Source organism: Hyaena hyaena, unplaced genomic scaffold (assembly GCF_003009895.1).
Source record: "Hyaena hyaena isolate Hyena2069 unplaced genomic scaffold, ASM300989v1 scaffold_241, whole genome shotgun sequence".
In the NCBI taxonomy this organism is placed as follows: Eukaryota; Metazoa; Chordata; class Mammalia; order Carnivora; family Hyaenidae; genus Hyaena; species Hyaena hyaena.
In genome coordinates this window covers 1866818-1879186 of record NW_024080875.1, presented here as the reverse complement: position 1 = coordinate 1879186, position 12369 = coordinate 1866818, and the positions used below count along the sequence as shown (strand labels likewise).

Genomic DNA, 12369 nt, shown 5'->3' with positions numbered 1-12369 from the left:
TGCTTTCTCCTCTAGGGTGTTGATAGTTTCCTGTCTCACATTCAGGTCCTTTATCCATTTTGAGTTTATTTTTGTGCATGGTGTGAGAAAATGATCTAGTTTCATTCTTCTGCATGTTGCTGTCCAGTTCTCCCAACACCATCTGTTAAAAAGGCTGTCTTTTTTCCATTGGATATTCTTTCCTGCTTTGTCAAAGATTAGTTGGCTGTATACTTTTGGGTCCACTTCTGAGTTCTCAATTCTGTTCCATTGGTCTATGTGTCTGTTTTTGTGCCAATACCATACTGTCTTGATGATGACGGCTTTGTAGTAGAGGCTAAAGTCTGGGATGGTGATCCCTCCCGTTTTGGTTTTATTTTTCAGTATTCCTTTGGCTATTCGGGGTCTTTTGTGGTTCCATACAAATTTTAGGATAGTTTGTTCTAGTTTTGAGAAGTATGCTGGTGCAATTTTGATTGGAATTGCATTGAATGTGTAGATAGCTTTGGGTAGTAATGACATCTTAACTATATTTATTCTTCCTATCCATGAGCATGGAATGTTTTTCCATTTCTTTGTGTCATGATCTAGACCTCATTAAATGACATTCAGAAAAGAACCAGAATGGTATATCCTCTCACTCTCTGTAGTTTCTTTTTTTTTTTAAGTTTATGTATTTATTTGAGAGAGAGAGAGAATGTATACGTATGTGAGTGGGTGAGGGGCAGAGAGAGAGAGAATCCCAAGCAGGGATTCTGTGCTGACAGCACAGTTCAGATCTCATGAACCATGAGATCATGACCTGAGCCAAAATCAAGAGTGTGACGCCTACCCGACTGAGCCACCAAGGCACCCCACTCTCCCTAGTTTCAAGTGCCACAACTAATACAGTTTCTCTATTGTGTATTAACTTACTATTAAATGTCAATTTTAGATATCTAGCAATTATACAGAGCATATTTGGAGGAAAAAACCCATCCATTACTTGTACTTCGCCCTCGCTGGTGCCAACTGCCAGACAGGTTCCCTCTTTTATCCAGGACACAGAAGATATATAGTTACAATTGAGAGTTAAGTCTATATTTTCAATCTTATTGTGGTTTTCCCCATTCCAGATGTACACAGAGGCTCCAAGGGCTATAGCAACCAGATTTTGAAAATTCCAATCTAGAATATTCAGATCTATAAGAAAAGAAGTTCATATTAGGGTAATTATTCAGCCAAACAAAAATAATTTTCAAATAGACAACTTTTTTATAGATAGATGAACAAATTTAATACCTTTCCCATAGTCAGTTGGAAAATAGAATCACATATGCAAGCAGATCATTAGAAATTTTAAAAAAACCCTACAACTTTGTGTCAAGATTCACAGTGTTAGAAGTAATAATGCTTACTATTTACACTTAAATATATTTATTTAGAGTCATTTAGAGAACTTGCAAGTTTCATCTACTATTATTACCATACATGTATCTTCTCTAACAAATCAATAAAAATTAAAAGTTCATAAATTTTTTCATTGAAATTATCTGACCCTTCATGTTTTGTTTTTGTTTTTGTTTTTTAATTTTAGTGTAGTTAACATACAGTGTTATATTAGTCTCAGATGTACAATATAGTGATTCAACATTTCTACACATTACTCAGTACTAATAACAGTAAGTGTACTCTTTTTTTAAATGTTTATTTATTTTTTGAGAGAGAGACAAAGCATGAGCAGGGGAGAGGCATAAAGAGAGGGAGACATAAAATCCGGAGCAGGCTCCAGGCTCTGAGCTGTTAGTACAGAGACCAACGTGGGGCTCAAATTCACAAACCATGAGATTATGACCTGAGCCAAAGTTGGATGCTGAACCGACTGAGCCATTCAGGTGCCCCAGTAAATGTACTCTTAACTGTGTTCACGTGTTTCACCCATCTCCCAACCCACCTCCCCTCTGGTAATGATCAGTTTCTTCTCTGTAGTTAAGAGTCTGGTTTTTGATTTGTCTCTTTTTTCCTTTGTTCATTTGTTTTGTTTCTTCTTCTTTTTTTTTTTTTAATGATTTATTCATTTCTGAGAGAGAGAGAGAGAGGCAGCGTGAGCAGGGGAGGGTCAGAGAGAGAGGGAGACACAGAATCTGAAGCAGGCTCCAGGCTCTGAGCTGTCAGCACAAAGCCCGACGCGGGGCTCGAACCCACAAACTGTGAGGTCATGACCTGAGCTGAAGTCAGATGCTTGACCAACTGAGCCACCCAGGCGCCCCTTGTTTTCTTAAATTCCACACATGAGTGAAATCATATGGTGTTTGTCTTTCTCTGACTGACTTATTTCACTTAGCATTATATCCATCCATGCTATTGTAAATGGCAAGATATCATTCCTTTTTATGGGTAAATAATATTTCATCACGTAGAGATATATAGAGATATATATCTCGCATCTTTTTTATCCATTCATCTATTGATGGATGCTTGGGCTGCTTCCACAATTTGGTTATTGTAAATAATATTGCAATAAACATAAGGAGAAAGCACATAACTCTTATGGAGACATCCTTGAATGTACGATATCTATGCAATAGATGCCACTATCATTTCTAACCAAAATACCACCCAACTACGTGTATCTAGAAGAAATGGTCACTGGCTTATACATGATACTTGAAAGTTCCTAGCAGTACTCTCCCCCTTATTCTATAAGAACTCTTTAACTGCCAAAAGAAACCATATTTGTATGACCACATTCGAAAATGTATCCTAACAAGGGACGCCTGGGTGGCTAAGTCAGTTAAACTTCCAACTTCGGCTCAGGTCATGATCTCATGGTTTGTGGCCTCAAGCCCCACATCAGGCTCTGTGCTGACAGCTCAGAGCCTGGAGCCTGTTTCAGATTCTGTGTCTCCCTCTCTCTCTCTGCTCCCTTCCCTGTCATGCTGTCTCTCTCTCTCTCAAAAATAAGTAAACATAAAAAACTTATTTTCTCCACCCCTCCAAGTCCTACCCATTTTTCAAGACCCAGCTTGAGTCTGATTATCTCCACAGTCTTTCTAGACAAAGATCCAAAGATCACTGACTACTTAGAGTCCTTATAGCTCCCTTCATCCCACAATTCCTTATGTATATTCTGCACTGGCAGGTCGGTAGAAGTTCCATGTGAGCTAGTCCTGTCTTCTCAGCTAGATTATAAGGTAGGCACACGATGAGAAGACCCCCTGTGGCTGTTTGACTCATTGCATTTATCTATGTTTAAAATATATGCATAAGAATAGGCCACTATTTTCTCAGCTCATTCTAATACAGTAAAATATATATTTCTCATGCTCCCTTCCCGACACCAACAGTACCCATTGCAAACATGAAAATTGCCCAGGAGAAGGCAAACTGTATTAACATGTTTGGATGGTTCAGCTTTGGGACATGAGACCCAAGGACCATCAGGCTCTTCCAGGATCAAATTTCAAGTTTGTGCCACCGCGATGGATACAATTTGTCACATCAACTTTTTAGTTAAACAATAACTTACAATAGTCATTTCGAAGACCAGTTAGATGAAATTTCACCTCTGGCTGGAGTATGGAATAGTTTATACCATTGAATCTTCTGAGATGGAAGGATTCATCTCTGACTTCATCTCTGCAGCCTACAAGAAACAAACACCTCTGCACGTCTTTATGATCCCGGGAAGATAATACTTACCCTTGCAGGGATTAAGAGAGAACAGTGATAAGGAAAGTCGTCGTCATGATAAAACTGAATTACAAGTTGCAGGAGAAGGAAAGGAGAAAGGAAGACTTCAGTATTCATTGAAACAAAAATTTTTCTAAATATTTCACGGCATTTTAAAATAAAAAGCACATGAGTGACAGACCGCAATGTAACAACAGATCTTGTGGGAAGCACACAGAAACATTATATCATACTTTGAATATTTATTCTATCACTTGAGATTTTAAAATCAAAGTAATTTGGGGGCACCTGAGTGGCTTGGTTAAGTGTCAGTTTGGCTCAGGTCATGATATCGCAGTTTGTGGATTCAAGCCCAGCTCGGAGCCTGGAACCTGCTTCAAGTTGTCTCTCCCTCTCTCTCTCCTCTTCCTCCACTCATGCTCTGTCTCTCTCTGTCTCTCAAAAATAAATAAACATTTTTAAAAATTTTAAATCAAAGTAATTTTTGCATATCCACTTGTCAATCACATCAACAGTTACCTGATAGATACAACCACTCTTCTGAGTCTTTGTCCATAAACATTTGTTGGCTCATTTATTTCAACTCTTTGTCTCACAGGTTTTGTACCAGAGCATGCAGACTTATTTTTGGCTATTTTTACCCATGAATATCTGAGGTCAGGGTCATATCTTGGGCTCAGTTGAAATTCTCATCAAAAGACCCAACTAAGTCTAAACCACAGGCCACTGTCTTTTCATCTGTACAACCGCTTGGCTTGTGATCAAACTAAGAATGACATAGATGTTGAGCCCACCCAGGTAATTGGTGGTTTCTAAGACCACATGCCTTCGGATAAAAGTGCAAGAGCTTCATAATGCTATATCGAGAAGTAGATTAATACTTCCAGCCTTGGTGTTAGCCATGAAGACCTGAAGTTGTAGGCAAAACTGCAAGCTTACTAGAAACACTCAGGCACTGCCAATAAAGGTTTTTTAAAAACCAGGTACAAACCTCCCAGTTACAAAATAAGTAAGTCATAGGGATGTAATGTAGAGCATGGCAATAACAGTTAATAATACTGGATTACATATTTGAAAGTTACTAAGAGTTTAGATTTTAAAATGAATACACTTGGCCCTTAAACAACATGGGTTTGAACTGCCATGGTCCACTTATATGCGGATTGTTTTTTATAAATACACACTGTACTATAAATGTATTTTCTTTTCCTTATAACTTTCCTAATAACATTTTATTTTCTCTAGCATACTTTTATTATAAGAATACAGTATATAATACATATGACATACAAAAGATGTGTTAATCACCTGTCTATATTATTAAGGCCTCCAGTCAACCATAGGCTATTAGCAATTAAGCTTGGGGGGAGTCAAAAGTTATATGCAGATTTTCAACTGTGTGAGGAGTTGTTTACTTTTCAGAAATGGGATATAAGTAGATTGAGGGAGGTAAATGAGGCAGGAGAACTAAGTTATTATCTACTATGCTAGAAAGTTATGATAAAGTCTAAAATCTGAAGAGACAGCAGTTAACAAATATTACTTAGAAAATAGTTGTAAACATTATCAACAAGACCCAAACCATGAAGACAGCCCAAATGTCCATCCACTAATGAAGGATAAAGAAGAATAAGGAAGAAATGATGAAGGCAGGGAGAGAGAATTGCCTAAATTTTATAATTATGTTGATTAGTATAAAAAAAAGAAATGAAGAAGGCAGGGAGAGAGAAGGGTAGGAAAGAAGGACAAACAAAATCTTGCCCCATACCTTTCCAAACACACTGGGATTGCTCACATAGCTGCATTTTCCCACTAACCCACTGAGACACCTTCTGGGTCGAAAATAGTTGGTTTAGGCATTTCTGAAAACAAACAAATGAATACTTCTTTAGAAACATATATGTACATCTCAGCTGTTATGTGTGACATCGTGTTAAGCCAATAATTCACCAGGAAGTTCAAAGTTTCCACATTATCAAAACCAACACTACAATTGCTTCATTTACTACCTAACCACTGTGTAGTTAATACAGTGCTGAGCATTTTACATGTATTATTTCTAATCTCCCCAACAACTCCATAGGGCAGGTATTACTCAGATAGAATAAAATCTTCTTTATTCTTCTAGCCTAAAAATGTTTTCAGCCCACAAACCAACTAAAGGCCAGTGAGATCTTCAAAGCCTGCAAGAACTGAAATGTCATGATATTTCTAGTACGTTGTGAAACTGAAAGACCTCCCCAAGATAATAAAGTTGAATGTATGTTAAGGCTACTTTTTCAAGGAAGATTTCTATCAAAAGATGCCTCTCAGTATTCAACCTGGAGGTGTTCTTTCAGTCTGTAACTGAGAATTTCTTGGAGTCTTAATTTTCTTTATCTGTGATATGTTGGGATTGAACTAATCAGCATAAAGGTCTTTTTCCATTAACACCTTTACCTATTAGAAATGGGAATACCAAATCACTGAGATCTTAAGTAACTTGGCTCAGTTTCCATGAAATCTGATTGCTGTTTCTTTGGGCCAGTATATAAAAAGCACTTCTTTTTTTTTTTTTTTTTTTTTTACAAATAGTTTATTGTCAAATTAGTTTGACACACATAACACTCAGTGCTCATCCCCACAAGTGTCCTCCTCCATGCCCATCCCCCCCACATCCATCAGTCCTCAGTTTTTGTCAGCATTCAAGAGTCTCTCATGGTTTGCCTCTCTCCCTCTCCCCCACCATTTCCCCCTTTCTTCTCCCCCTTGTTCCTCCGTCAAGTTCCTCCTAATCCTCCTATACGTGCACACATATGGTATTTGTCCTTCTCTGCCTGACTTATTTCGCTCAGCATAACACCCTCAAGGTCCATCCATGTTGCGACACATGGCCAGATTTCATTCTTTCTCATTGCCATGGAGTATTCCATGGTNTCTTTCCATGTTTTAGCTATTGTGGAGAGTGCTGCTATGAACATTGGGGTACATGTGCTCCTATGCCTCAGCATTTCTGTATCCCTTGGGTAAATTCCTAGCAGTGCTATTGCTGGGTCCTAGGGGAGTTCTATTGTTAGTTTCCTGAGGAACCTCCACACTGTTTTCCAGAGGGGCTGTACCAGTTTACATTCCCACCAACAGTGTAGGAGGGTGCCCGTGTCTCCACAACCTCGCCAGCATCTAGAGTTCTCTGATTTGCTCATTTTAGCCACTCTGACTGGGGTGAGGTGGTATCTCAGTGTGGTTTTGATTTGTATTTCCCTGATGAGGAGGGATGTTGAGCATCCTTTCATGTGTCTGTTGGCCATCTGGATGTCCTCTTTGGAGAAGTGTCTGTTCATATCTTCTGCCCATTTCTTCACTGGGTTGTTTGTTTTTCGGGGGTGTAGTTTGGTGAGTTCCTTATAGATTCTGGATATTAACCCTTATAAAAAGCACTTCTGACATTCTTACCTCCAACTTCAATCAGAAACAGATAAGAAAATTACTAGAAGTATAAAGAAAAGTACTTGCAGGAATTTTCTAAAAACATTTTAGTGAACAGGTAAAGCAGAGATGATTCCTTTTCTTCTCCTTCATGATAATATATTTCATCTTAGATGTAAAGCAATCACAGGATCACCATAATTCACACAGAAATCTCTCTCACAAGCATCATTTTGAGATTTTGGTTTTCTTTGCAGATATCATGTCACATAATAGGCATTGCCAGTCAACGAATCATGGATTTTTAGGTAGTCAAATTAGAACAATTCAGTCCAAAGCAGGGTTTCCCATTTTCAGCACCACTGGCATTTGGTGGTAGATAATTTATTATTGTGGGGGCTGTTCTGTCCATTATACGACGTTTAGCAGTATCCCATTCTCTATCTACTAGACGCCCTCTTGCTAGGTTGCAGTAATCAAAAATGCCTTCAGACATTGTCAAATGTCCCCTAGGGAGCAAAATCACCCCCAGTTGAGAACTGCTAATAACAAATAACATTCCTAAAATTGATGTAACTCCTCAGAGATTGACTTCTTCAGAATCTATAGTCAGCACAAAGCTGCCCAAGACATTGCCCGGCACGTAATCTTCTATTTGATGTACCCAAGGGTGCTCTACCCTAGGTAATATCTATTTATTAATTTAATGAACAATTTGGCATAAAGCTGACTATATATCATAATTATGAACATCTCTCTAGCTATGCAGGCCCTTGTTGTAGAAACACACCTCACATGACCTCTGAGGACCACGTGATGACACACATTTACTGTCACTGTGAAGGACCTCACTGTATTGACACTACTAATGCTGTTTGATTTCTAACTAGTCATGACAACAAATGCTTTACATAAAATAGTCAAACAGTTTCCATTCTCCCCTTCTCCGGTTTTCCAGTGATGCTGAGACATGTTCTGATTGGATTACAATTGCTGTAATAACGGTAATTTGCCAACATCATTGTGATCACACAGAGCCACCTACTTACTCCCACCAGTTACTATAGAGCCTAAGGGAGAGAGTAAAAGGAAGTTCTGAAGATCAAGGCAAGAAGTGGAGTGTGGAAGGGCAACGGTGCTAATAACCTGACCTGGACACAAAGTCAACATTTCCCCAGTGACTTAGAACTCTCTAACCGTCTGCACTTCCAAACCCTTAACCAACAGTATTAGCACTCAAGAAAAGACCTGCTCTAAGATATTTGTTTTCAATTTGCATATGATGTCAAATAATTAAATTTTACATTCAAGATATTGTTCCTCTAGCAAGATATATATCCCAAACACTGTAACCATCAGTTTGTTCTTTATAGTTAAGAGTCTGTTTCTTTGTTTGTCACTTTTTTTCTTTGTTCTTTTGTTTGTTTCTTAAATTCCACATATGACTGAAATCATACGGTATTTCACTTTCCTTGACTTATTTCACTCAGCATTATACTCTTGGGCTGCATCTCGTTTCAAAAGGTGAAATGACTTTTTTTTAAGGTTACTTATTTTGAGAAAGAGAGCACAAGAGAATGGAAGAACGGCAGAGAGAAGGAGAGACAGTATCCCAAGCAGACTCTACCTGTCAGTGCAGGGCCCAACATGAGCCTCAGACTCATGAACAGTGAGATCATGAACTGAGCTGAGATCAAGGGTCGGAGGCTTAACCAATTGAGTGACCCAGGTGCCCCAAAATGTCATTCGTTTTTATGGCTGAGCAATATTCCATTGTATGTATATGTATATATATTTTATTTGTTTGTTTCTTTATATGTACATATACATACCACGTCTTCTTTATCCATTCATCTATTGATGAATCCTTGGGTTCTTCCATATCTTGGCTATTGTAAATAATGCTCCCATAAACATAGTTGTGCATATATACTTTTGACTTAGAGTTTTTGTTTTCTTTGGGTAAATACTCAGTAGTAGAATTACTGGATCCTATGGTAATTCTATTTTTTAAATTATTTTTAGAGAGAGAGCATGAGCATCAGAGGGGCAGAGAGAGAGGGAGAGAGAGAAACCCCAGCAGACTCTGCACTGTCAGCACAGAGCCCTACATGGGGCTCAAACTCAGAAACCGTGAGATCATGAGCTGACCCGAAAGCAAGAGCCCAACACTTAACCAGATAACCCATCCAGGCACCCCTATTTTTAATTATTTGAAGAATGTCTTTGCTGTTTTCCACGTGCCTGAACCTGTTTGCATTCCCACAAACAGGAAACGAGGGTCCCTTTTCTCCACATCCTCACCAAGACTTGTTATTTCTTGTCTTGATTTTAGCCATTCTGACAGGTGTGAAGTGATATCTCATTGTCGTTTTAATTTGTGTTTCCTGATGATGGGTAATGTTGAGTATGCTTTCATATGTCTTTTGGCCATCTGTAGGACTTCTCTGGAAAAATACCCATTCATGTCTTCTCATGTAATTGGATTATTTGATTTTCTGCTGTTGAATCATAGAAGTTCTTTATATTTTTTGGATTCTAATCCCTTATCAGATGTACCTTTTGCAAATATCTTCTCCCATTTGATAGGTTGCCTTTTGATTTTTTTTGATGGTTTCCCTCACTGTGCAAAAGCTTTTTATTTTGGTGTAGTCCCAGTAACTTAATTTTGCTTTTGTTTCCCTTGCCAGAGGAGACATATCTAAAAAAACATTTCTTCAGCTGATGTCAAAGAGATTGCTGTCTATGTTTCCTTCTAGGAATTGTATACCTTTAGGAACCAAATTTAGGTCTTTAATTCATTTTGAGTGTATTTTTGTGTATGGTATAAGAAAGTGGTCCAGTTTCAGTCTTTTGCATGTAGCTGTCCAGTTTTCCCAACACCATTTGTTGAAGGGATTTTCTTTTTCCCATTTCATGTTTTTGCCTCCTTTGTTGGAAATTAACTTACCATATAATTGTGAGTTTATTTCTGGACTCTGGTCTGTCTTACTGATCTGTTTGTCTATACTGTGCCAGTACCTTACTGTTTTGATTTTTACAGCTTTGTAGTATATCTTGATATCTGGGATTGTGATACCTCCAGTTTTATTCTTTTTCATTTTTGCCCTGGCTATTCAGGGTCTTTTGTGGTTCCACACGAATTTTAGGATTGTTTGTTCTAGTTCTGTGAGAAATGCTGTTGATCTTTTGAAAGGGATTGCATTAAAACTGGAGATTGCTTCGTGTAGTATAGGCATTTTAACAATATTTCTTCTTCCAATCCATGAGCATGGCATATCATTTTATTTGTGTCCTCTTCAATTTCTTTCATTGGTGTTTTATAGTTTTCAGAATATAGACCTTTCACCTCTTTTGTTAAGTTTATTCCTAGGTATCTATCTTGCTGTTTTGGTGCAATTGTAAATGGGATTGTTTTCTTAATTTCTCTTTCTGCTTCTTCATTATTAATGTATAGAATTGCATCCAATTTCTGTATACCTATTTTATATCCTATATCATTATTTAATTCATGTATCAGTTCTAGTGGTTTTTTTGGTAGACTCTTCAGTGTTTTCTGTATATAGTATCCCATCATCTTAATCTTTTCCTCTTTGATGTCTCATTTTCACTTTTTTGATTGAGACCAACAAAACTTGTATATTTATCAGGTATTATATTTCTTTACAAAGTGCCCCTGTTGATATCCTTCACTCTCTCATTTTTTCTATCAGAAAACCATCATTTTCTTACTGACTTGTAAGAGTAACTAAGCCAGGTCTTTCTTCACATTTGGAACTCATTTGTCTGAGCTTGTCAGAATATGAGAGCTTCAATTTTTTCTCTTTACCTACCTGGCCTTTCGAGGCAACGTTTTCATTCCAACCTCTGTCCAGTGCATGAGGTGCCTTGCAAAAATGGAGAGCAGAGTTATTTGCTTCAAAATTCCCTTTGATGGGGGTCTTCAGTGGTTCTTTGTAAGATCCTGCAAGAAAAACATTTAGTTTTTAATTTGTTTTTCAAAACAAGATAATCACTTTGGTTGGAAATCAACTCATGGTGTCTTTCACAACAGGCCCAGATCTCTCTAAAATTCTGGGAGAGGGGGGTTAAAGAGGGAGGATCGGCACAGGGCCTTATCCAGAATGCCAGGGTCATAAGTGAGCACTGCCTCAGTGGTCTCTGTAGGAAATGCCAAGATTAAAGACCTGATTCCAACTGCAGCAGCAGCAAAAATGCTTTATCTCTGCATGGAAAGAACATACTCGCACACCTGAAAATAGATGCAAACAGTTCCATAGGTTAAAGTGATGGAGCAAAGGTATCTGGTTTGCCCAAGCTATGATCATCTTCCAGGACATCACTATGGGATGCTTGCTTTCCCAGTCATTGGCATCTGCTCTATGATCATGAGTAAGTCACTTTGCCTCTCCATCTCTCTGTTACAGAAAGATGCTGTAAGGGTAATTTGAGATGACATGAGTGAAATACTTGCTAAGTGAAAGTAAATAGCAGAGTCAATGTTATATCTGTCATATCTGTTCTCTTCTCAAGACTGGAAAAGCCCTTTACCAGATTTTTAACTACATGGAAAAACTTGTCAAGTCATCCTGTAAAACTAAGTATCTTCTGTGTTCATATCACTTGTTCAACAGAGGAGCCAAGGGACCACTGAAAAATCTTACATATATAATCTTTACAAGAGAAATAATAAACCAACGTAAATCTCAGAATTGCATCTAAAATACAACACACTGTCTTTTTTTGTTTGTTTGTTTCATTTCCTGCCCCCTTTCCCACCACCTTGGAAATTTCTTATTCAAAGGAAGAGAAGGAAAGCAGTTGATTAAATGTGATACTAGATAGTTCCATGCTACAAAGATTCTTTGAGGAATTCTATTTCACTGACATTTTTTAAATGGCCTGTGGAATTTCTATTACCTCACCTAGAATCAAGGTCTCTTTTTCAGGCATTATCTTCAGCACAGATCCAGAAGCTTCTGGGAGGTAAGTGGTTGAATGCTCTTCCTCAAAGGAATCACCTGCCAGATCTCTGGTTTGGCTTTGCCGCCACCTGGTGGTAATTGGGCTACTGGCAATGGGCACCTCCGCCGACAGCCTCTTCACAAAGTTGCTCTTAAAGTTAGAATATGTAGTTTTAACTGCATCAAATATCTATTTAACAAGAAAAAAAAAAGCTGTAATTTCTAGTGGCCTCAGTGATGCAAAATTAAATATTCCTTAAAGGATACATGTTAACTCATTTAGTACAACACAAATTATATACCGTGTGTGTTATTTTATACATACATAAATATGTATTTTTGTGTGTGT

General features: G+C 37.9%; 1 protein-coding gene across 1 annotated transcript in view; it reads right to left on the bottom strand.

The window, feature by feature from the left end:
* The window catches only part of CDC20B (cell division cycle 20B), a 46269-nt gene that overhangs the window by 11104 nt on the left and 22796 nt on the right, over positions 1 to 12369 (bottom strand). The window contains exons 6-10 of the mRNA XM_039244525.1: positions 11982 to 12210; positions 10890 to 11020; positions 5420 to 5513; positions 3488 to 3604; positions 965 to 1161 (exon numbers count right to left, since the gene is read on the bottom strand). Of these exons, the coding sequence (XP_039100456.1) occupies positions 965 to 1161; positions 3488 to 3604; positions 5420 to 5513; positions 10890 to 11020; positions 11982 to 12210 (768 nt within the window). The remainder of the gene's footprint in view (positions 1 to 964; positions 1162 to 3487; positions 3605 to 5419; positions 5514 to 10889; positions 11021 to 11981; positions 12211 to 12369) is intronic.